Source organism: Crinia signifera, chromosome 5 (genome assembly GCF_055691185.1).
Source record: "Crinia signifera chromosome 5, ASM5569118v1, whole genome shotgun sequence".
Lineage (NCBI taxonomy): Eukaryota > Metazoa > Chordata > Amphibia > Anura > Myobatrachidae > Crinia > Crinia signifera.
In genome coordinates this window covers 35,663,438-35,690,493 of record NC_139221.1, presented here as the reverse complement: position 1 = coordinate 35,690,493, position 27,056 = coordinate 35,663,438, and the positions used below count along the sequence as shown (strand labels likewise).

General features: G+C 45.3%; 1 protein-coding gene across 4 annotated transcripts in view; it reads right to left on the bottom strand.

The window, feature by feature from the left end:
* Window positions 1-27,056, bottom strand: part of CPQ (carboxypeptidase Q) — a 435,363-nt gene that overhangs the window by 377,649 nt on the left and 30,658 nt on the right. For all 4 annotated transcript variants that reach the window (XM_083187007.1, XM_083187008.1, XM_083187006.1 and 1 more), the window contains exon 2: window positions 6,596-7,062. In XM_083187007.1, the coding sequence (XP_083043133.1) occupies window positions 6,596-7,025 (430 nt within the window). In that variant the 5' untranslated portion in view covers window positions 7,026-7,062. The remainder of the gene's footprint in view (window positions 1-6,595; window positions 7,063-27,056) is intronic.

Sequence of the window (27,056 nt, the reverse complement as noted above, 5' to 3'; positions counted from 1 at the left end):
ATCAGAGCAAGCCCAGTCTGATGTGGTCGCATCTGTTGTGACCGTGCCAGGCAAGTGGTAGAGATGACTTTCACCGCTGGAAACAATCCCTGACGTTAAAATGAAAAACTCTGTGTTTCACCATAAAGTAATACATTGATTAAATATGATGATTTCTTTCTCTGTCTAGGTCTTAGTTGCTGGGGAAAACAAGTTTTGTGTATATTTCTAGTCTAGAACAATCAGGGCAGCCCAGAGGAATGCCGGGCCCGGTAAATTTTTGGAGGCGTGGTCTAAGTGTGGGGGCACCTCCCGCACTTAGGCCACGCCCCCAAAATGTTTAGAGGAGGGTGAAAGAAAACTCTAAAAACTGTAATCTCAGCAGCAGCACACACCTATAGCAAATGCTGTGCTGACAGCAGGCTCAGCATGACCTCTCACGCTGTCAGTGAGACTCTCATGCTGAGCCTACTGTCAGCACAGCACATGCTGTACAAGTTTGTGCTGCTGTTGCTACCCGGGAGGGACAGAGGTGCTGACAGCAGGCTCAGCATGACCTCTCACGCTGTCAGTGAGACACTCATGCTGAGTCTACTGTCAGCACAGCACATGCTGTACAAGTTTGTGCTGCTGTTGCTACCCGGGAGGGACAGAGGTGCTGACAGCAGGCTCAGCATGACCTCTCACGCTGTCAGTGAGACACTCATGCTGAGTCTGCTGTCAGCATAGCACATGCTGTAGAAGTTTGTGCTGCTGTTGCTACCCGGGAGGGACGGAGGGGGAAGGGAGGGGTCGGACCGTGGCCCCTGCGGGGCCCCTCCAGCAAGCCTGGGCCCGGGTAATTAGCACCCACTCCCCCCCCCCTCTCAGCTGCCCTGAGAACAATCCCCTCCCTGTCTACAAATGAGGGGTATTTCTTATTTGATTAAGAAGCTTCCAGTTTGTTTTATCTTAGTTGCACCTTATTCTGCAGTTCAGATAAAAACCTCTAAATCCAAATAAATAAAACACATCACAGCGTGGAAGTCCATATTGTGCTAATCACTTCCATAAAATCCTCCAGTGAGCAACAATGTACCCCCCTAACTGGTCTTGAAGTCAGTACCAACTCCTCAAGCACTAGCAATCTAATACCGCTTTCAGACTGCAAATGCAGGGTCGCTCCAGGACTTTGAAACGCTGCATTTGTGGTCTGTTCAGATCACATCAGCAAACTGGCAATATTGCCAGCTCGCTGACATCATGTGGGAGTGTGGCGGAGCGTCATCGGGGCAGAGGAGGAGGCAATGCTTAGAGCTGGCGCTGCTCCAAGCACTGCCTCCTCCATAGTGTGAACAGGAGGAGGCAGATTATCACGTTCACACTATACAGCAACACGGTAAGAACCCTTCTTTTTACCCTGTTCGTTTTGTCCTGTTGCTACCGGTTAGCTGTAACCAATTACCGGGTCGAACCGGCAATAAACCGGCATGAACCCGGTAATTAGGTGCGATGTAAAAGGGGTATTCATTTGGGCCTATCCGCCCATGATAGCCAGCTTGGAAGCAGCCTTCGCGATTCGTCACTAACATTGGATGCCGTGGCACTACAAGGAAAACAGGACTCATACACCGACATAGCTGTCCTCTACTGTCATGTGGAAGGTCAAATTCCGTAAGTTTGCTGAATCACTACAAAGCCCCGAAGGGCATATCATCCTTCCAACGCATTGTAAAATTGCTTTATTATTTGAATAAAGCATTTATTTATTTATTTAGTAATAGTTTATTTTATTTATTTCTAACAAGATTTTCTATTTAATTTTATTATCATCATAGTGGAACGTTAAACCCATTGCACCTGCATGAGCTGGCTAGCGGACTATAACCCTTACAACTGGCGATAGATAGTTATTTATCACTTCAATAAGCGGCAAAGGAAAACCAGCCAACTGCCATGTATTAGTAAAGAGGCATGCAAGTGATTAATGTACAGAGAGGATTTTTCCAGGTTCTCGAAAGTACAGTAGTTAAACAAACTTTTGCAGATATTAGCTTGCCCACAGAGAGAAAAACTAAATATAGTGTCCTAGACACTATCTTCTGCTGGTTTTGGTTTAAAGAGGAGTAATAATATGCACCACTTTGTGACCCTCTCTGCAGCATGTGACTGAGGGACCGTCCGCCGCTCAAATAGACAAATCTCAAGAAAGGAAGCAAAAATTATCACAGCGTCTGAGAGTGGAACGAATGGGCTAGAATGTAAATGATAGCACTAATCTCTTATATAATAGCGCAGAACTGTCAATCTGTGAGTGTGTGTATAACGCTGGGCAGGATCATACAGAGGCGTATTACCAGGATATCCTGCCCGATGCACCACCCACTAGCTTCCAGCAAGTCACCTTGAGACTAACCTGACCACGAACCAGGAAGTCCCAGCGTACACGGTAACCAAAGGGAATACCAGCAACACACCACCACCAGTCAGGCAAAGGGGCAATTGGAGGGACAAGGGAAAACATGTGATCTCCCCATCTGTATGACAAACTGTAGTGCCTATTGTTATCATGTCAGGGCTTCAGAACTAATGTGCTGTGTTACACAAAATACCATTAAGGTTTGCAGGGTTCAGAAGATTATTGGGGTTTGTGGTGCACTCACTTAAGAAAATGTCTCAGATTATAATGCAGATGAAAAGAGGACTGGCCTGCCCAGTTCCCAGGTTCTTGTATCACTCATTCAAAATCACCGAATTCAGAACCCTAACACAAAAAAACTTTGTGATGAAGGAAAATAAATTGTGCCAGGTGGTGACAGTATGCTCTAATAACAATACTTCCTATTTGGGGAGAATTGATGGAAAGTAAATAGTTAAAAGTGGAGTAATCCTTTGGTCTGATATTTAAAACTTGGACAAATCAGCTTTGTGCAAATTAAACATTATTGTTTACTGCTTGTTTTCGTTTTGTCATCTAAACTTGAGAGGTTTTAATTAGCTGTCAAATCAATGAGCGCTGGCTGTCTGCAGTGAACATTCAGAGGATTTCAAAATATTAGTCATTTCCCAGAGGGTTTTTTATAGTAATCTTTTATTTTTGTTTCGAAATGTACTGATCCATTATGGTGTGCTGGGGGAATTTGGTTGTTTTTTTTCTAGTCTAGATTAACCTTTCCCTTACATGCACCTGTGCTGGATCTAGTCTAGGTTCACCTTTCCCTTACATGTACCTGTGATGGATCTAGTCTAGATTAACCTTTCCCTTACATGCACCTGTGATGGATCTAGTCTAGGTTCACCTTTCCCTTACATGTACCTGTGATGGATCTAGTCTAGATTAACCTTTCCCTTACATGCACCTGTGCTGGATCTAGTCTAGGTTCACCTTTCCCTTACATGTACCTGTGATGGATCTAGTCTAGATTAACCTTTCCCTTACATGTACCTGTGATGGATCTAGTCTAGATTAACCCCTCCCTTACATGTACCTGTGATGGACCTAGCCTAGATTAACCTTTCCCTTACATGTACCTGTGATGGATCTAGTCTAGATTAACCTTTCCCTTACATGCACCTGTGATGGACCTAGCCTAGATTAACCTTTCCCTTACATGTACCTGTGATGGATCTAGTCTAGATTAACCTTTCCCTTACATGCACCTGTGATGGACCAAGTCTATATTAACCCCTCCCTTACATGTACCTGTGATGGATCTAGTCTAGATTAACCTTTCCCTTACATGCACCTGTGATGGACCAAGTCTATATTAACCCCTCCCTTACATGTACCTGTGATGGACCTAGCCTAGATTAACCTTTTCCTTACATGCACCTGTGAAGGATCTAGTCTAGATTAAACGTTCCCTTACATGCTCCGCTCCTGTGATGGACCTAGCCTAGATGAACCCCTCCCTTACATGAACCTCTGATGGACCAAGTCTATATTAACCCCTCCCTTACATGTACCTGTGATGGACCAAGTCTATATTAACCCCTCCCTTACATGTACCTGTGATGGATCTAGTCTAGATTAACCTTTCCCTTACATGCACCTGTGATGGACCAAGTCTATATTAACCCCTCCCTTACATGTACCTGTGATGGACCTAGCCTAGATTAACCTTTCCCTTACATGCACCTGTGATGGATCTAGTCTAGATTAAACGTTCCCTTACATGCTCCGCTCCTGTGATGGACCTAGCCTAGATGAACCCCTCCCTTACATGAACCTCTGATGGACCAAGTCTATATTAACCCCTCCCTTACATGCACCTGTGATGGACCAAGTCTATATTAACCCCTCCCTTACATGTACCTGTGATGGACCTAGCCTAGATTAACCTTTCCCTTACATGCACCTGTGATGGATCTAGTCTAGATTAAACGTTCCCTTACATGCTCCGCTCCTGTGATGGACCTAGCCTAGATGAACCCCTCCCTTACATGCACCTGTGATGGATCTCGTCTAGATTAACCTTTCCCTTACTGAATCGGAATGACCAATCATTTAAAAACTTATCGTGTTTGGGCATAATGACGATCAAATGCAGGTGCCCGCGGGTCATCAAACCTGCTGATCTCTTCAGCAGGCGGAAAGATGACCGATCCGTTGTGCTTGATTTGGCAACATTGTTTCATGTGTAGACATGATGATTGATGTGGCCAAGGCATCAGCGGAATCCCCCACAAACCCCTCCGCTGGCAGACAGAGAGAGAGGCTGGCGGCAGGCAGGAGATTTCAAAACTCCTATTCAAATGAATAGGCGGCCACTGATTGGCTGAGAGATCTCTCAGCCAATCAGTGGCGCCCATTCATTTAAATATGTCAGCTCGGACAGATGATAGCTGATGTCTAAGGGCAGCGCAGGTACCTCCTAGTGGATTGCTGGTGAGGCAAAAGCATGAGGAGACGCTGATGACGCTGCAGAAGGAACCAGAAGAGATGCAATGTGGTTCATCTCCATGGCAATGGGAGAATTCTTAAACCATCGGGAGATTACCTCTTCTACCATTACCAATATTAATTTCAAGTACCCCCAACCGGTCTGCAGGGGTACAAATTCCCCAGGTTGGAAAGCACTGGCCTAGGGGCTTCAGAATCTGGGGGTCCACTCTAGGTGAGGCGTCCTTGTTGAACTTAATGCAAATGGCAGGTTTTGAACTTCTAAGATGTCCCCTCTACATGGGGTGACGGATAACGCTCCGACAGGGGGGGATCCCGACGGTCATTATCCCGACGTCAGAATCCCGACTGCCGGTGCTCCGACAGGGGGGAACCAGACTCACATGGGCTATTCTCCCTTGTAGGTGTCCCTGTCTGAGCACCGGCAGTAGGGATTCCGACGTCGGGATACTGACTGTCGGGATCCCCCCTGTCGGAGCCCCATACCACACCCTCTACATGTTCATCAAAGATTATGAAAAGTCACCATTAAGTCGCTATAAGTCGGTGTGTGGGTAGATCTTGTATCCTTTCCTAGCTGAAGGGCAGCCATATATGTTTCTGTGAGATTATTGCAGCTGTCTTTTCTCCTTGGCACTACATTAAACACAATCAGAATGCTGCAGGCCGATATGCCAATTGCTCTGCTGTTATATAGAGGTGGCAGCACTTCGGATGGATCAAATCATTAAGTAATGATGAAATAATGGAGTGCCCTTGATTAGCAGAACCTGCCACAGATGACCTTATTCGTTGCTTTGGAAGCAGTACTTACTCTTTCACACATGGCTTCTTCCTGTTGGCTTGTTTTTTGTTGAATAAATAATGACAACGGAAAATCTGTTATGTGTTGTATGTCGCATGAGATTAGATTTATTACATTTTATGACTTGATGAGGACGAGTTAATTGTTAATTATGCCCTGATGAGAAAAAAAACACAGACTCGAATTTATACCAGCTATAATGGCTTCATACAATCCTTGCAGTTACCCTGAACAGAAACCGGAAGAATACGCCTGGAACGCAAACTGAACGCAACATTTCTCCCAACGTTCTTTCGTTATCAGAAGAAAACATAATCATGCCACATTATGCAAATAATAATCAGTATCGGCCAGCAAACTGTGTGCCCTCTGGGGTGCCTCAGGGAACTTGGAGGGGTACCTTGAGTTGGCAGCCCAGGATCAAATAAAATTATTTATTAATGTTTAGTTAATGTAATAGGCCATTAATAAAAGATGTGAACAAACAGAAGAAAATCCTGCCCCTCATAACATAACATCATATAAACACAAGCGGAGTGTCATCAGGGGCAGGGGAGGAGCCAGCTCTTAGAGCTGATGCTGCTTCAAGCGTTGCCTCCTCCATAGTGTGAATGGGAAACGGGTCGCTCAACCCATTCAAACGGCAAAGCAACACGGCAACGAATCGGCAACAACCCTTCTTTTATCCCGGTTTGTATTGCCGTGTTGCTACCGCTTAGCTGTAACCGGTAACCCCTTTCACATCACAACAATTACCAGGTTGAACCGCCAAGAAACCGGCATGAACCCAGTAATTTTGTGTAATGTGAAAGGGATATTAGATGTTGTTTGACATATAAGAGCATCTGCAGTTGCTTCAACACCGTCATGACAACTGGAAAGAAACCATCATCATCCAATGAAGCCACTAAGAAAATATTTTACAATACCTTCCACTGGAGTTCCTACGCTGCCACCAAGTCCCAGTAAGGCCAGGTTTTTCTTTCTTGGCAGTAGCATCATCGCCGACTCTTCACCACGCACCCAGTGTGGTACTTTCACAGGCTCTAGTGAGACATTCAGTAGCCTATCTTGTTGGAGGGCACTGTACATGTACTTGATGGCATTTTTTAGATTATCGGAGCCACTGACTCTATTTCCGATGGTATCAACGAACAGAGCTAATCTGTCATAAGATCTGTTCTGGGCACTGCCGTACACCGCCAGATCGATGATTGATTTGGCTACATCCTTATAGCCATCTACTTCCTTCTTTATTCTATCTAACTTCCTTGGCTTGATTCCATGTCGATGGGCGATTCCGGCACTTATATGTATTGCACAAACTGCCAGCAAACTTGTCACTATTGGAAGCTTCATGCTAGTACCTTCCTTACTTCTGTCTGTGGAGGCGTTCCTAGGGGACGAGGAAGGAGAGAATGAAACTGAATTATTCTCTTAAAAGCAGCACTTTGGTATTCAGCGTCACTTCACTAAAACATGTCATGGTCACCGTGACATTAAATAGTTTCACATTATTTACATTTTCCATTAAATATGTATCACAGAACTCCCCTTTTTGTTCTTAAATTGAATAAACATGAATAGTTTAACTAAAGTAAACAGGTTTACTTTGGTCTTCTTGTAAAACACCATAATCGGAATAATCTGCATTCGCATAACACCATAATCGTAATAGAATGCACCTTTGATCCATGCGAACATGTACCGGGCTTGGGATATGGTTGCTAGGTCTACACTTCGATGGTCAACCTACATTCGTTCAACCACTAAAGGTCGAAAGGACTTAGGTCCACACATGAAATAGGTCAACATCTTTAAGGTCGACAGAGCTGGAAGGTCGACACAAGCATTAGGTCAGCAATGGAAAATTCGACAGTCAAAAGGTTGACATGAGTTTTTCACCTTTTTTTTCCCCAAAAGAGGCAGTATTTCAAACCCTACCATCGACTAGGGCGTGGAGGGGGAATATAATGGTGTGCCCGAGGAAGCGTTCTATGCGAGTGGGTGCGGTACACTGATACACTGTCCATGTTGAGGAAAAATTCGAGAGGAAAAAAAAAAGCATGAAAAACTCATGTCGAACTTTGGACTGTTGACCGAATACTTGTGACGACCTTATGACCTATATCATGTGTTGACCTTAAGTGGTGGACCTAATGTTTGTTGACCCTATGAGCCATACCCACTGGGCTATAGATCCAATGACCCTTGAATCCTAAAATACTGTGACTTATACAGGGCGTTTCACTGCTCTAGGCCCCAAAGTTTTTCTTATAACTTTTAAAGTAATTAATGTAATTTAGTAAAATTTGACAGTTCTTTTGGCCTTCCATCCAGCCTACACTTTTATAATGTTTGGATTGTTTAACAGTTTACTTGTTCTGTATTTTCTTTTTAGATGATATAAAATAGTATTTATTATATATATATAAAATGCAACCTATATAGTGTGCCCAAGATGGCTGCCTCACCTGGTACCTTTGTGAGCAGGATGCATAATCCCTGGATTTATGAATCAAAATGGCTGCCTCAACCCTGTATTACATATGTTCATGTTTTTCTGCATTTACAGCAAACCTAAAGATGGCCATACTGTACATCAGAACGATTCTAGGGCCGAACGCAGGATTTAAATGGATTGTGCGATCGATTGTGTGCCACATCGTGAGGTATTTAGGTACAATGTGATGCGCGGGCCCGCGGGTCGCTCCTATGATCTTATGTGCTGCACATATGATCAGTCGGGATGGGTAGTGGTTGTAAGCAGATCGTATGCAGATAGTATGTGTTTTTTTTTAGCAATCGGTCGATCATACGATCTGCATCGTATGCAGGTCGTTCTAATGTATGGCCAGCGTAAAGCTTTGTATTAGGTTTAGGATTTCTTTAAAGTGCCTTGAGTACTTTTGGAGAAACGCGCTATATAAATAAAATGACTATTATGAGGGGGGTATTCATTCTCCCGCAGCCATCTCCCAACGGGGGAGATGGCTGCGGGGCCTTATTCAATGCTATCTTCCTCCGACAGCATTGAATAGGGGATCTCGGCAGAACGAGCCCGACTTCACAAGCAGTCGGGCTCGTTCTGCCGAGAACGGCCGGGGAGTGACGAGCTCCCGGCTACAGCTCGCCTCTTCCCAGCCGCAGCTCGCGGCCACGCCCCCTTCCCGTCCCACTGCAGGCGGGAAATTGAATCCTGCCTGGAAATACTCAGTGGAGCAGACCGAGAACAGGACAGGGTCACGGCTGATTGAATACCCCCCCCGTAGTATTACTTTACAGATGTATTTAGCATAACTGTGTGGAGTCATGCCATGTCATTAGTTGTTTTTCTGGTACTCTTTACCTAGAAGGGCGCCCATCGCGGGCATTGAATGCACTAAAAAATCGGGTGCGATGCGACCGACGCGATGCCCTGCGATTTCCCATAGGGAACAATGTTAAATGTCCCAATTGACCCGATTTTCCTGTTCAATGTCTCAATTGACCCGATTTTTCCATAGGAAACAATGTTAAAAGGGCCACAGAGGCCAAATAGGCACCCTGAAGTGTGAAATGGCCCCAAAAATTGTTAACGCCACCCCACTATCAACGTCAACCCGAAGCGTGGCGAGCGCAGCGAGCCCGCGAGGGGCGGCGGTACGCGTCCTACGACCTTTTCATACCCCCACTATCCACGTCGGCGTGGAGTTGAGAATAGAAAGTGTGGCGAGCGCAGCGAGCCACCGAGCCCGAAGCGTGGCGAGCGCAGCGAGCCCCGCGAGGGGACGCGGATACCTTCACAGGTATCCGCGTCCCCTCGCGGGCTTCACAGCTGTCCGCGTCCGCTCACCACGCTTCGGGCTCGGTGGCTCGCTGCGCTCGCCACACTTTCTATTCTCAACTCCACGCCGACGTGGATAGTGGGGGTATGAAAAGGTCATAGGACGCGTACCGCCGCCCCTCGCGGGCTCGCTGCGCTCGCCACGCTTCGGGTTCACGTTGATCGTGGGGTGGCGTTAACAATTGTGGGGGCCATTTCACACTTCAGGGTGCCTCTTTGGCCTCTGTGGGCCATTTAACATTGTTTCCTATGGAAAAATCAGGTCAATTGAGACATTGAACAGGAAAATCGGGTCAATTGGGACATTTAACATTGTTCCCTATGGGAAATCGCGGGCATCACGTCGGTCGCATCGCATGCGATTTTTTAGTGCATGCGATGCCCGCGATTTTTTACTAACAATGCCCACGATCAAAATCGTGGGCGCCCTTCTAGGTAAAGAGGTATATCTGAGCTATAGGCTTCTGTAACAGCCTGGTGTCGGGGTCACCTGGTTCTGGTGACCGAACACAGTATTTGTGTCCCCAGGCCTATTGTTTTAATCATATTTTTTTTTTTTCTCCCAACACACTTTTGTCAGCGTTGTCATTTGCTGTAGTTTCCAATACTCAGAGGCATTTTGCAGACCTCAGCAATCATTCCCTCATTCCGATCCCTCTAATCCTATTGTCGGAAAACGTTAGACGTATCTTTTTTGCAGAAAAATGGCTGATAGCGGTGAACAATATTCTGTACTTAGCTGCACGGCAAATGTCATTACAGTTTAACATTAAATACAAGTATATCTGTCAAGGTAGAAGCCAAGGTATTTTTGCAGAGCTTAAGCAAAGTAACTTTTAAGTTTGTGGCCATTTTGGACATTTCATAATTCTTACGGGTCCCTGTAACTCGGGGGTAGATGTATGAAGCGGCGATAAGGGAGGAGAAGTGATAAAGTGCTTGTTACTTTATCACCGGCCAATCAGATCCTGACTGTTAAGTTACAAGCTGGGTTTAAAAAGGTTCAGTCAGGAGCTGATTGGCCGGTGATAAAGTACCAAGCACTTTATCACTTTTACTCCCTTATCACTGCTTCATACATCTACCCCTCGGTTATGGTATAGTGGGTCAACAATGTCTAGGTCGACAGTCACCAATGGTCAACACAAGTTTTCTTTACAGTTTTTGGTGTCTAAGTCGACATGTGTCAACATGGGCACCGTATAAGTGTACCGCACCCGCTCGCCATGCTTCAGGCACACTATTATATTTTTACTCTATGCCCACTTGGATGGCAAAGTATGAATCAAAATGGTCTAAACCAGTGGTAGCCAATCCTAGCTCTCGAGAGCTACCAACAGTTCACATTTTCCAGACAACCTAGCTGCTGCAAAGCTGCACTCATTAATCACTGACACATTTTAAAAGATACACAGATGGAGCTAATTAGCTCACTTGTGATTTTGTGAGGAGACCTGCAAAACATGCACTGTTGGTAGCTCTCGAGGACCAGGGTTGGCTACCCCAGGTCTAAATGAAAAAACATGAAAAACTTGTGTCAAACTTTTTAGTGTGGACCGTGTCAATGTTGACCTTTTTCTTTTGTCAACCTTCTGTCGCTGTCGACCTAGGGTATGTACAGATGGAGCCCTCCCCAGCCACCCTTATCTGGATAGCCATGGCTCACCAAGGCCTATTGTTCTCAGCTGCAATACAATACATAGGAAAATACAGTAGGGCAGGGGTTCCCAATCTTTTTCTAATCACGGCACCCTAGAGTATCAGATTTTTTCCACGGCACCCCTAGGCCCCAAAAATATATATCAAATTAAGTAGATTGTGTTTATATGTGCTTCTTAGGGTCAGTTATGTGGTAAAGGGCAGGATTTGGGCCTTATTCTGATCGGTGCGGCCAGATCCGAATATGCGGCCAGGACCGTGCGTGCGAAACCCCGCCTTCCATACGGATCACCAACTCCGTCCGTATGCGGTAAGAAGCTGGCCGAACGGACCGCACGTGTATTTTTCACGGAATACGCCTCCTCCATCTCAGGGAACCTCCCCCATCATTCGATGGTCGCAGACCATCGAATGCAGGACCGAGTGGTTCACCAGCTCCCGCAACCTCAGACCACACGGACATTTTTCCGTGCAAAAGCAGGGATCTGGGCGGGCAGCTGACATCCGGCAATGTCATATGTCCGCCCCCTACACGTGCGTCACGCCCGCATTACCATACGTACGCCCAGCGTTTTCATGGGAACGCCCATGAAACACGGGGTGTAAACATATGGTAATGAGCCCAAACTGCCCTTCACGCCCCTCTCCACCCCCTGTTCGTAGTGTACACATTTCATGCGGAATGTTGCCGTGCGTCCGGCTCGCACATGCACAGAGACGCCTCTGCACATGCGCAGACACAAAACATCGGCGGCACGAACGCACGCGGATATTACCGCACCAACCAGAATAAGGGCCTTGGTTCTAATTGTACACATTTTATGATTGGCAGCCACCAGCACTGGTTTTGTCCAGAAATAATTGATAATAAATAATTTGAATTGGTCCTGGACGACCAACCCAAGGCACCCCTGCAAGTGTCCCGAGGCACCCCAGGGAGCCTAGGCGCACAGTTTGGGAACCACTGGGGATTAGCGAAGTATCCTATTACCCACTTAATCCTATTCCTATTGAGGATGGCTGTACCTATGGTTTCTTAGTTTTTTTTTATTTTTTATCAATTTAAAAAAATAAAACTCCCACCAACTTTTTTTAACGTTGTCATTATGGGGTATTGTGTGTAGAATTTGGAGGGAAAAAAATATTTTATTCCATTTTGGAATAAGTCTGTAACCTTACAAAAGTGAAACGCTGTGAATACTTTCCGGATGCACTGTAGCTAGATCCAACGCAGCAGCAAGGTCATACCTGGTGCTTCCAAAACAGGTCAAACAAACCAGCAAATGATTTAACAAACTGAAAGAAACCCTGTATTTGTGATAAAGTATTGTTAAATAAATTGTGTTTAAATGTTATCACTGACACAGAACATCACTATGTATTTGTTATTAGGTTTTGGCTGACATTAGCGCTTTCATTTTGTTAGTGTTCTGTGGTTAATAGAGTTTGTATTATCTCATCACATCTGTTTTAGTCAGTTTTTGCTACTCGGCATCTGTAATGGATGTTTCCCATCCTTTACTTTGGCCAACCGATTACTCAGACCAAACAGAGATAAATAACAGCTATGCTACTAGCCAATCAGTGATAAGACAGCTAAAGTACAGCACCCATATAGAAGAAATGCAGACAGAGTACAGTAATGAAAGCTAGAACGCTTCCGGAGGAAAGGTCAAGCCAGGCCTGCAATTAACCTCCACATATGGATGTATTCCATGTAGTGAATATTGTATTGGACAATATAGATAATCTGGAAATGGAAATACTGTAATAACTCTGAGATGAAGGCAACACTCTAGAATTATAATCCTACTAATCAAAATGACGACTTCTACAATGTACTGTACTTTCACTTTAAGCTGTGACACAAAGGGCCAAATGTAATCAAGTTTGTGAATCAGAAAGTGAGAGATTTTGCAAGAGCGTTCCCATTTTTTTTAAAGCAGCAATCATATACACTAAAAAAAAAAAAAAAAGCAAAGTGTGGAGCGCTATAAAGGTTTGGATCAATATGGTATGGTAAATTCAACAATCTATTTATTACTAAAAAAGTGGAGAATATCCACAGAAACAGGTATATATCTGTGTACACAATTACAATTCAAACTTTTAAAAGGTTACATACAATAACATTGGAATAATAAGATGGGTATATACTTATTGGCTGGATACTTGAGGGAATGTCCTTTTTGGAGGTGGTTGGTATTATTGTGTGGTCTGTGGTTATTTACAGGTGGGGTCCATATACCTTGCTGGATAAGAGACGCTGGAGGATAGGTATTAGCCCACTGGAATTGTGGGTGCCCACAATTCCAGTGGGCACCCACTGGGGGTGCATCGACGAGATGCCCCCCTGCAATCCTTAATATGCAGGTGGTGGTGTCCCCAAAGGTGGATGGTACCAGGTGGTATTAGTGTCCAACAGACTGTCCAGTATTAGTAAACCAGAATTGTACTCCAAGGATCAAGATATCCAAATTTGCCAGTAACCCAGGTAAAATGGGCATATAAAATCAGCAGGTGCTCCCTGACATGTTTCGCCGTCTAAGTGACAGCTTTTTCAAAGGTATAGCACTCTCTGTGCAGTCCAGGTATATATACCCACAAACAGGAAGTTTAATCAAGCACATTTGCATAATTGTTTACCATATTGATCCAATAATATTCGTTCATCCATATGGATGGTTTATATATATAGGAGGCAGACCTAACATATAAAACATACATTAGTATTATAAGCATATTTCTAATATTTATAGTTACGAGAGGTGTAATGCAGGGAAAGTATATATCTATACTCGGTAATTACCGGATATCTGAGGCCGGGATAGCGTTTCCGGCTATTGGAACGCATGTGACGCTATTCACGTGCGTCATTTCCGGAAGTTGAGGGAGGATGTGATAATATCCCTCTGTCTGTTGAGCTTTATCGCGCTACTATTTCCGGTTAATGGAGCGCTAGTGACACGCACCATCGCGCGTCACTTCCGCCCATCGTGGGATTTGTAATGGTTGGAGGAAGGACTTCAATATTGGCCGGCCTGTGGAACGCAAATCTCTTCCTGTTTGCGTTCCACTGCAGTATGTACACTTCTCCTGCATTGTTCTCTCATTTTAAACCTCAAAAGAGGAGGGGGATTATTCCTAGAGAATATCTCCCTCCTCTTTTGAGGTTTAAAATGAGAGAACAATGCAGGAGAAGTGTACATACTGCAGTGGAACGCAAACAGGAAGAGATTTGCGTTCCACAGGCCGGCCAATATTGAAGTCCTTTCTCCAACCATTACAAATCCCACGATGGGCGGAAGTGACGCGCGATGGTGCGTGTCACTAGCGCTCCATTAACCGGAAATAGTAGCGCGATAAAGCTCAACAGACAGAGGGATATTATCACATCCTCCCTCAACTTCCGGAAATGACGCACGTGAATAGCGTCACATGCGTTCCAATAGCCGGAAACGCTATCCCGGCCTCAGATATCCGGTAATTACCGAGTATAGATATATACTTTCCCTGCATTACACCTCTCGTAACTATAAATATTAGAAATATGCTTATAATACTAATGTATGTTTTATATGTTAGGTCTGCCTCCTATATATATAAACCATCCATATGGATGAACGAATATTATTGGATCAATATGGTAAACAATTATGCAAATGTGCTTGATTAAACTTCCTGTTTGTGGGTATATATACCTGGACTGCACAGAGAGTGCTATACCTTTGAAAAAGCTGTCACTTAGACGGCGAAACATGTCAGGGAGCACCTGCTGATTTTATATGCCCATTTTACCTGGGTTACTGGCAAATTTGGATATCTTGATCCTTGGAGTACAATTCTGGTTTACTAATACTGGACTGTCTGTTGGACACTAATACCACCTGGTACCATCCACCTTTGGGGACACCACCACCTGCATATTAAGGATTGCAGGGGCGCATCTCGTCGAAGACACCCACAATTCCAGTGGGCTAATACCTATCCTCCAGCGTCTCTTATCCAGCAAGGTATATGGACCCCACCTGTAAATAACCACAGACCACACAATAATACCAACCACCTCCAAAAAGGACATTCCCTCAAGTATCCAGCCTATAAGTATATACCCATCTTATTATTCCAATGTTATTGTATGTAACCTTTTAAAAGTTTGAATTGTAATTGTGTACACAGATATATACCTGTTTCTGTGGATATTCTCCACTTTTTTAGTAATAAATAGATTGTTGAATTTACCATACCATATTGATCCAAACCTTTATAGCGCTCCACACTTTGCTTTTTTCTATATACACGATTACAGGGGCCTGACACCCCCTAGAGGAGCAGCTTGACAAACCACCCTAATAGGCGCCTGTTTACTATTGGCCTAGGCTACTAGTTTACCTTCTACACAATCATATACACTGACAACCGGGTTGATTTTGCCATGTAAATGATTGACGCTTTAAGAAAATTGTGAAACCTCTCCCCAAATCTCTAATTTTCTGATTCTAAAACTCTATTACATTTGCCCCAAACTCTCAACCCCACCCCCAGTCCCTATCTGCTTCTACCTCCAATCTATACTTTACTACCCTCCTGAATTCTGCAGGAGACTCCCTGATATAACAGCAATCTCCCTCTCTCCCTCATTAGTCTAGCAATCTCCATCATGTCTCCTAGCCCACATTACACTGTTACATCATAGTTACCTCCCCCCCTGCATTCTGCAGACTCCATGAAATAGCAGAAATCTCCCTCTCTCCCTTATTAGACTAACTATCTCTCTCATGTCACCTAGCCCACATTACACTGTTACATCATAGTTACCTCCCCTCCGGCATTCTGCGGGAGACTCCCAGAAATAACAGCAATCTCCCTCTCTCCCTCATTAGTCTAGCTATCTCCCTCATGTCACCTAGCCCACATTACACTGTTACATCATAGTTACCTCCCCTCCGGCATTCTGCAGGAGACTCCCAGAAATAACAGCAATCTCCCTCTCTCCCTCATTAGTCTAGCTATCTCCCTCATGTCACCTAGCCCACATTACACTGTTACATCATAGTTACCTCCCCTCCTGCATTCTGCAGGAGACTCCCTAACATTGAAAAATACATGGTGCAGATGCACACTCCATATTATTAAACAATAATAGAGGCTCTTGGTATATCAATTGGCCAAGAAATATTTGCCCACCAACCAGCTTCACAGTGACCTCATTTCTGGTGGGTCCCTAATACTAAGTTTGAATCTGGGGCACAGAACCCCAAAAAAGGTTGGCATAGGCCAGTCACCCCAGGGCAGCACACAAGTTAAAAACTAAGCTAAAGGTGTATTAATAAAAAAGAAGCAGAAGATAGAGGTTAAAAAGTGCTAGAAAGTTTAATATATTAGTGGAAAATAAATTATTTTTATTATATATATTTATTTTCCACTAATATATTATTAGTATTACCATCTCCCCAAGATCCAAAACCACAAGGGTCACGTCACCTGGCAGACCTATTAGATCACAAGTGGGTTCATTTACAAACAATTTATCTTTTCTGTTCATTTACAAAAATATGCAGTTGCTCTCAAATCATATATTTCACTAGTTATGCTGTGTACACACGGGGGGATATATTGCTCAGCCATATATTGCTGAGCAATATATGGCTGAGCAATATATTGCTCAGTTTCTACTTTACATCAGCGACCAGAGATGGTCGCTGATGAAAAAGAAACTGCCGGGGGGAGCCCGGCAGTGGTAATCAGCTGGTCGCAGGAGCATGTTCCTGCGACCAGCGATCACCACAGGGGCAAAAACGGGATCGCGCACCCGGCGATATATCGCCGGTGCACACTCCCATTGCGGGCAATATGGTCGCTCAGCGACCATATTTCCTGCGATTTTGCACAAAATCGCCCCTGTGTGTACGCACCTTAAGACCACTCAAAGCTAATGCTTCAAAAGCCAGTCTGCTACCTTGTACAAACATGCCCAAACACTTGCCTCTCTGTTTGTGCATGCGAGAGAGAAAGAGATGTAGTTTCACTCACTGCCAAGAGATGGCAGTGTTTCCTAGACACACGGACACTAGACATATATAGAGGATAATCCATTGGATGAGATATTGTAAAGTATAATTTTCTGCCGTGTGATGTAGCCTTGTATACGGAAACTGATTTGTGTGACACATTTAGACAATTTATTTATAAGTAATAAGTTCATACATATGTTTATATTTGTATAATACGTTAAAGTAGGAAACCAGTCCTCGTAAATAAAATACACTAAGAAGACAATCTGCTGAACCTCACGTATTCTACCACTTAGCTATTAACAAGACTTACTAGATGAAAACAACTGATCCAGATAAGGAAACTGCAACAGCCAGTAACGATTGTTTATAAAGTATTTAATCAGCCAGAGGAATACACAACGGCTGCTACATCAGGAGGAGATTGAAAAATTGAAATAGCAAATGGTACAAGGGTTTTGCATAGAGACAGAGGACTACAGTTTATTAGATGCCACTGTACCGTGACATTTCTCTAGACTGCAAATACCCGGGCGAAGAGAACACAATCTATGACAGTTTTATGGAAATTCTGTTATTCTAGGAGAGTGCAGTGAGATAAACATCTAGAGCATCTTCAGATTAGATCACAATAGAAGCAGAGATAGGTACAGTATATGTAGGGGCACCAATTCTTTAGTAAGGATGTCAGTCGTCTTAATCATGAAAACACAAGACATTAGGGGTTTGACACATTGGCATCCATGTCTGCGTCTTTTGTTGCAGTCACTTTAAATGGGTGAGGCTCCCACCTGTCTTTGCCCGTGGACACTGAAATACCCCTTGGTGCATCTATAAGTGAACCATGGATGGCACCATTGAAATCTGCACAGGAGTTTATGGCTGCTGCAGATTATCTGCCAGAGTATGGCCTCCAATCGGGAAGTATAACCACCAGTGGTGGCTGATTATGGCCTCCAATCAGGAAGTGTAACTACCAGTGGTGGCTGAGTATGGCCTCCAATCAGGAAGTGTAACCACCAGTGGCGGCTCCAGAGGAGGGGCAGCAGCACAGTCCAAAATTTAAATAAGAAAGCAGCACCAACTGCCAGTGAGTCCAGGCCTTTGATGTTTGGAAGTATTTGGAGCGCCAGTTGATGTGTCTTCCCTATTTGAATTTTGGACTGTGCTGCAGCCTCACATCTGGATCCACCACTGGTAACCACTATCAGCAATACACCCATATGGTGCAGCATCTCTGTGCATCTGTTACCTCCCACACATTCTCCTGGAATGCCCCATAGATTTCTACTACTGTGCAAATAAATTTGGGTATATGGTCCCTGGGTTGACATGGTCTAGGTCGACAGTGACTAGATTCGGTCAACAGTGACTAGAACATTGATGGAACAATGATGGCTGAACTTGACACTCCAGCTGTGTCACAATCCGAGCTCTCAGACAGACTCTCTTACCGGCTAAGTGCCTCCGCAGGCTCAGCTTGCGGTTCAAGTGTCATCCCTGCCGGCGTCCTGTCTGCCGTGCGCCATCATTGCTGCCACCTTCCAGTCCTCTCAGCGCTGCTGAGTCCGCAGCTGCGCGGCGCACCGCTCTCCTGACTCCCAGTGACAGTACCCAGTGCACGGCAATCCGTCTGTCCGCCGCCATTGCTCCCAGTCACAAGCATGGCGTGCACAAACACACTTTCCCGCCATAGCAGACATGGGGGCTGCCATGTTTTTCCCAGTCACATGTTTGCTCTGTCCAATCCTGATGGTTCTGATCTCCCAGTCATACCTGCCCGGCCAATCCTGGCCACTCAGTGGGTATAAGTATGCTGGGAGCTCTCAGAACCATTGCTAGTGCTTCAGTTGTCTCCAGTGTGTGTTCAGCTGTCCTTGTCTCCGTGCAAGTGTATTCCTGCTGGTGTTGTCTCCTCTATGCTGCAGTGTATTCCAGGCATTCCATCTCCTGTGAAGTCCAGGTTATTCCATCTCCTGTGATCCTGCTCCTACAGCCCAGCACTCAAGCCTAGCTCCGGGACTCTGGTCCTTCCGATGTTCCATCATCGCTCACCATCGATGTTCCATCATCATCTGTAAAGTCCGATATTCCGGATCTCCTGTTTCCAGTTCCGTCCGTCATTCCGGACCCAGAGTCTCCACTCCATATCCGATATTCCGGATCCGATGTTCCACCATCGATACCATACCATCATCATCCAGCTGTAAAGTATCGCTATCTGCATAGACTGTATCATATCTCCTGCATACTTTACTGCCTGTCTATTTACAACCATCTGCTAAATAAAACTCGGTTGTATTTTATTACTGACTGTTCATTGGCTTCGGGTGCACTGTCACGCATTCTATGCGTAAGGGTCTTCCCCAACCTCCCCGGTTCAGGTACCGGTCCAGGTCCCCACCAGAGGTCTCAGTCTCGTCGACTCAGACCCCTGGTGTGACAAGCTGTTGTTGAACTACACATCCCAAGATGCCTTGCATCAGTTTTGGCATGGCCAAATAGTAAAACTGTAGCAGAGCATGCTGGGATGTGTAGTTCAACAACAGCTGGAGTGTCAAGGTTAGCCATCACTGGACTAGAACGACACCTAAGAATGGTCGACATACCTTAGGTTGACAATGACAGAACATTGACACAAGCTTAAGTTCAACATGGATGTCGACACTCAAAAGGTTGACATGAGTTTTTCATGTTTTCCTTGTTTAGACCGACTTGGTTCATACTTTACTATGCAAACGGGAACAGAATGAGAATATGATGCTGTGCGGATATTAAGCTTGTGTCAACCTTCTGTCAATGTTGAGCTACAGATGGAGCCTTTCCAGCACCAGCCATCGCCAGAGCGTCATTCTGGAGACGATCACGCACCCCGTGGAGACAGAGCTCCCCGCCGCCGTCCGCCACCGGTCCATGATCCTAAATTTGTACTCCCAGAAGACGACTGGGACACATGTGCGTGGTACATATCCAATGTGTGTGCAAATAACACACGCATTGGATATGCTCCTCCGCATCAGCCATCACGGCTGCATTCAGCTTAGAATCAGGCACTGGGATTCATTGATCAACAATTAATTGCAATGCAACATTTACACATAGCATTCAGTGCTTCCATCTGCTATCACTGTCTAATTCCTGCTAGAAATGTTGGGCAGCAGGAGGTCGTAGATCTCGCTGGGAACTGGCAACATATCCCCCATCCCCCCCCCCCCCCCCAGTGTGATCCCCTTACTACTGTAGCTTATGGAAGGTGTATGCTTTCCAGTACTGTAGAAAGTTGTGCCTATAAATAGTACAGTAAAGATTACAATCTGTTGATGGAGATTACTGATTTAATGATGTCCTTCCCTGCTGCTCATTTGTGGCAGGGAGATCATGTCACGCAGCCATGTGTATTTATGTTAATAGTTAACTTTCCTACTCACAGCCGAGATCATTAGACTGGTATATAAATAGTAGGCCAGTTGCTTGTGTATTAGGTCATGGGAAATAGGTATGACAAATTGTACAGTGACCGAGTTCAGTGACACACAAAAAAATAAAAGCAACAATCTTTTATCGTTTATCGAGAAGGACTTTGCTTATATTTATATGCACTAATGGTCAGAACTTTCCCCTACGAACAAAAGATCAACCGTGCGAGTCAGCTGCTTACTCACTGTCCAGTCACGGGGCTGCATTGGAAAACTACCAGATACACAACCTTGCAGACTACCTTACAACCTCTGTTTCCAGACTACGCTGTGTCCGCTGGCCTTTACCTTGCATTTCTGTCTGCTACTTTTAGAACTTATGGGGCCTACACACGTAGCGATTTAGGGGCATCTCATTAGATCGCATAGAAAATGCCCCTACATCAGTGGTTCCCAAACTGTGTGCCGTGGCTCCCTGGGGTGCCTCAGGACACATGCAGGGGTGCCGCGGCTTGGTGGTGCAGGACGAACTCAAATTATTAATGGTTAATTATTTATGAGCAAAACCAGTGCTGGTGGCTGCCAATGATAGAATGTGTACAAACAGAAACAAATCCTGCCCTTTACCACATAACTGCCGCCAAGAATCGCATATAATAAACCCAATCTAAATTTTTTTTTTTTGGACCTAGGGGTGCCGTGAAAAAAATTCTGATTCTCTAGGGTGCCCTGAATCAAAAAAGATTGGGAACCCCTGCCCTACATCATTATCGCCCGTCAATTAATATCAAGCACGCTGGATATTAATCATCAGGTCTGGTGTTCTCACCAGAGAAGCCTCACTCAACACAATCATTCAGCACAAAGTAGGGATGGCCATCGTTGCCATTGCCATCTATGGTAATTCTGCAACTGGCCATCGATAGTGCTTAACTATGCAATGGATGACCATCGATATTTTTTACATATCGATGGTCATCCATTGTGTTTGATTGATTGGCCTTTGGGCCAATCAAATCACGGGGGCGGGGCTTCGCGGGTGTCGGGGGCGGAGCTATGCTCCGTGTCCTGGCACTTTGCAGAAAAAAAAAAGCAAAACATAGTTTTGCTGTTCCATCGATGAAGGGAAACCATCTGGTTCTCCCTCATCGTTGGCAAAAGTATTCGACATCGGCCATGAACCATCGATGATTTCGAATCATCGATGGCCATCCCTAGCACAAAGCATCTCTGTGTGCACCGTAGTGTGTGCTGTGCGATCGCGCTGAAGCACGTCGCTCAGCCAAAAATCCGGGTTGCCCCATGTGTAAGGGGCTTTACAGTACGTCTTCCATAGACCATCTTATAATAATAACAATTATATTTACATATTTACTCAAAGTCGCTTTACATGCAGTACATCAAACGTAGGTGCTGTGAACACCACATTTTGTGTAATCTACTCCATGTGCGATCTATTACACCAAGGATTTCTACATAGGGGTCGATCCTATTCCGTGCGGATGATTCGCAGCACCGGGCACACTTTATGGCGGGCTGAATTTGCTTAAAAAGTGCTCGCACCTGCATAGGGATGTGAGCAATTTTGCAGTCTCATCTTAAAAATGGTAAAGCTTAGCTTCATACCAAAGTGGTTGCATCTATAGGGTAGCTCCCTGCCTGCGCCGCCTAGCACCGCAAATGGTCAGGACACTTCTTTGTTGTCCAGATTGAGCCCCAACGCCACATTGACACCCCAAATCCCCCGTGCCACCACTCTGTCTTGGCCCCTACCCCCCCCCCCCCCCCCCCCCCCCAGGCGGCTCTTAGACCGCGGTCACATTTTCCAGAATGCGACCGCAGTTTCAGGGCTCATGCTTGCACAGTACCGCGCCACTTGCTGAATTAGCCCCACAGAGCGCAATAAAATAATTAATATTAATTATTATCATCAATTATTATATACTCAGCCGCTAAATAATCTCCATTCCTACTGGTACCAGGTAACACAGACTCCCTATTAACTCTATTACCTATATAAGTCTTTCTCTTTATCTTTAAAGCTTGGTCAATATATGGCTTGAAACTAAATTAAAATCTAAATTGTATTGCTTATAAAACCAGAAATCAGCATTTTTACAATGGATGTTTAACTACCTGCCTGCGTCCATCTGCAACTACCTAATAACAATGGAAGCAATACAGGGCTGAGATCTCGTTACCCTTTTATTTTACGGTGTGAACTTGTTATTACGCCTCTTTGTAAGGAATGCTTCTTAAATTTTACCCCGCATTTTCCTATATGGACCCCGGCATTGCCCTCTTCAACTGTTTAGCAGGGCTTCTCTGTGTGACTCAGGGAAGTACACGAAGAGCGTATATGTATGGCATTATCTGAGAACAATAGCAATCCTTTACTTCCCTCTCTTTGGATAACTGATAATGAGTTTCCCAAGAACAGATTTCACACCTGCATTTTAATTTCGTTTTGCGCTCTCTACACAACACACAGGGCGGCTCAGAGAGAGAGAATTATAACGGCCCCCGGGCACCAACAGCTGATTGGTATAAAATACCTCTTCATGACTTTCATGATAGAAGCCTCTTAAAATGAATTGTAAAACAAGTGTTTTCATATTTTGGGGTTTAATTCTGCTTTGAAGTTGTGTAGATTACTGAAGAGGTGCGTTAGCAAGACTCGGGTGTGAAGTTAAACATGAAAACTTAACATCTCTAGTATCAAAATAAAACATCATTTTTCCTTTGACTAAAGAAGGTGAGTTTGCTTCCCAGTTTGACCTCGGTACACCTGCATATTCTCAATAACTGCTACATTCTCATTCAGCGCCAGCTCTCACCAGATCTCCTGTGCTGGTGAGAGCCGGCGGAGAGGCGCTCCATCTGATGTGGATGCGGGAGCGTCTCACACACACACATGCATCCCCGTCACTCACCGGCGGGGAGCAGAACCCCTGCCTGTCTCCGCTCCAGGGAGACGGGCAGGGTTTGGGGGGAGGTGCGGGGGGCTGTTGGCACCGACAGGGAAGCGACGGGAGGCGGTGGTGGGCTCAAATGGAACGGGGCACGTGTGAACGTAAACGTTTTTATAGGTGCATCCCTGACGTCCACCCTGACCACTTCCAGCCGGTCTCAGTCGCAGATCAGTGGCAGCCTCAGACCTGCTCAGATGGCAAAGACTTTTCAATGTTCTGCAATAAGCGAATAGCGAATGGATCTGCGAATGCGCGATGACCTGCGAAGCATTTAAAAACTTGCACGAATTCTCTTAAATACTTTTTCTTTATGGTTTCTGTAGCTTATAACAGTGTTGTTTTTTATTTTTTCATATATATATATATATATATATATTATTTATCACTGTTTATATGCATTATATCTTTATTGTCTTTAAGTATATTATCACCCTTAAAAACAAAAGAGATGCCTCTATATTTTTTTGACTGTATATATTTGGTTCAGGTTCTGGAACCTCTGCGTAGGTTCCTAAATTTTACTTAATTTTACTTAATTTGTACACATTTGGACCCTGTTCTACATTATGTCTTTTTGTCTTAAGGCCCCCATACACTATGCGATTTTGGGCCGATTTCATCCGATTTCGGCATAACCGGGTGAAATCGGCCCAAAATCGCAGGACTGTGACATCTGATCCGATCCGATGCGCGGTCCCGTGCGCATCGGATCGGATCAGGGAGGTCGGACGGTCAGTACATACGATCATGTCCGAACTCCCTGTTAGCTGGCGGCGCCGGTGAGTGCTGACCTGGGGGCGGTGTGGTCAGCAGCAGGGCTCATCAGGGGGATGCCGGGGCAGGCAGCGGGTCCTTACGCTGTAACTAACTGACCATTGGCTGAGAGCTCTCAGCCAATCAGAGAACGGCTAGTCATTTGACAGGTGTTTTAAAAATATAATACCCGCCACTGCCCGGCCCCGTCCGTCCCGCAGCGCTGCTGAATGATATATGTGAATGATCACAGCGCCCGGCCAGATCATCACACACAGGCGCCGCCGGCTAGTTACAGCGTCAGAACTCGCTGCCCGCTCCGGCGTCCCCCTGATGAGCCCTGCTGCTGACCACACCGCCCCCAGGTCAGCACTCAGTACCCCCGCTGCCCCTGATTACCACCGGCCCCCATACCCCTCACCGCCCGCTGCAGCTCCCCGTACATGTGATAAATTGCAAGCGATTTATCACATGTAAAATTTGGCTCATCAAGTGCCAAATTGTATGTGAGCCTCCCGGGGAGCTGCCGGGCGGCTCACAGGAGTATTGGGTCCGACTTGTCCTAAGGACAAGTCGGCCTAATGTATGGGGGCCTTTACTATTTCTTTATGTATCCATGGCATCTCATTAATAAAATTGATTTAAAACGAAAAACTTGCACGAAGCGTTTTCTCTTTCAGATTGGGCGTCGGCTTTCTGCTCACTGTCACCTGCAATTTCCCGGATTAAAGATCCAAGAATTAGGACCTATGGGGCAGATGTATTAAGCCAGGTAAAGTGATAAAGTGAAAGGTGATAAGGCACCAGCCAATCAGTTGTGTTTCAAAAATGACAGTTGATTGGCTGATGTGTTCTCACCTTCCCCTAAGCAGACATTTTATGGTGTGACAGGCCAGGTCTGGCAATAAGGCAGGAAGGCCATTAGGCTGCCCACTGTAACAGGACAATACCTCGGACTATCAGTTATCTATATGCATATTACACAGGAATTCCTTCTCCTGCTACATCAATTTGTTATTAAGCAGAGAGAATCTAGATTTATAACACACAATGTAGCCGTCTATTTCTCAGGAGATTCTGCTGCAGACTCCACAGAGTGAAATTGTTTTGTCACAATATTTAAATCTGTTACAGAGAATGGAAAAGAGTACATTCTACGGGGCGTATTCAATTACCTGCAGGACTTAATACAGGCTTTTAGCTCCTGTGTTAAGGTCGGATCTATTAAATGATATCCCGCAGTAAGCCCAGTGGTTAGCGCATGGTAAGGAGCAGATTCCAGGTGTTGATGTATGGAGGTATACACTCATATACACACTACATTCTCATCACTGGTGCAGAAGACCTGGCTCCTGGTGCTGGATGCAGAAGATAAGCCTCACAACTGTCCCGGTTTTGCAGGACCATCCCGGGGTAGGGGGAAGGGGGGCAGTTGGGAGTCCCCCCTGCCTATCACAACATGAAAAGATACTGTGCGCATGTGCACAGCGTCTATTCACTGTGAAGGAGCTTTCAGAGCTCTGGCCATGCCCCCACAGCAGTGATAAATGTGGGCATGACCTAATGGGAGGTCCGCAGTTACAGGCCATGCCCCCTGGATGCTAGGCCACGCCGCCCAAAAGGTATCCCTCCTTACCAGACAATTGGGAGGTATGTCATTTAAATAAGTTATTTGAAAACTTCCAATTGCCTAGTTAGTCCTCAGGAAGTTCCGAAGAGATCCCAGTCCCGGTGATTTTTATTAACAATTTAACTTTTAAGAAAAATAAGATTTGGGAGTGCGAGAAAAAAATGTCTCAGTGATTTCTAAATCACTGTGTCCCATTATCTGTCCTGTAAGTGAATAGCAGAGCCAGGAAATAAGAGATATATTTACTAAAGTTTCTAAATTAGACATCCAACCAGACTCTGCCAATCGTTTTTTCTGATACTAAAGAGAAACGATAGAAAGAATCTGATTAGTTTCTATGAGAAACCCCCACGTGTCTGTTTTAAAAGCTCATCCATTAGATCAGGTATTCCATTGGTACCTCCTGTCCACTCACAACAGGAAGAAGCAATCACATATATCCATACCTCCCAACTTTCGTAGATGCGGAGGAGGGACACAGGGAAATTTGGGGGGCATCGCCTAGTGGAAAGGAGGTGTGGCCTATAATTCCGACCGGTACTGCTTTCCTAGCACGGCGCCCGTCTCATTGATTGTATGCCTTAAGTTTAAGGTACTTAAGGCATACGATCAACGCGATGGACCTGATTTTTTAATCTCATGGATCTTATGCATCCATAAGATGCATGAGATCCATGAGATCCATGATATAAAAAATCGTGAGCCCCCAATAACCATTGTTAACGCCACCAGCACTATCAACGCCAACCCGAAGCGTGGCGAGCGCAGCGAGCCCGCGAGGGGCGGCGGTATGTGTCCTCCGACCTTTTCATACCCCCACTACCCACGTCGGCGTGGAGTTGATTTTATATAGTGTGACGAGCACAGGGAGCCACCGAGCCCGAAGCGTGGCGGCGGACGCGGACTATTTTACATGTATTCTGCGTGCGCTCGCCACACTATATAAAATCAACTCCACGCCGACGTGGATAGTGGGGGTATGAAAAGGTCGGGTTGGCGTCAATAGTGGGGTGGCGTTAACAATGGGGGGGCCATTTCACCCATGAGGGGGGGGGGTAGCAATTAAAATTGGGGTTTTGGGGCCTTTTTACATTGATTCCAATGTAAAAATCTCGTCGAT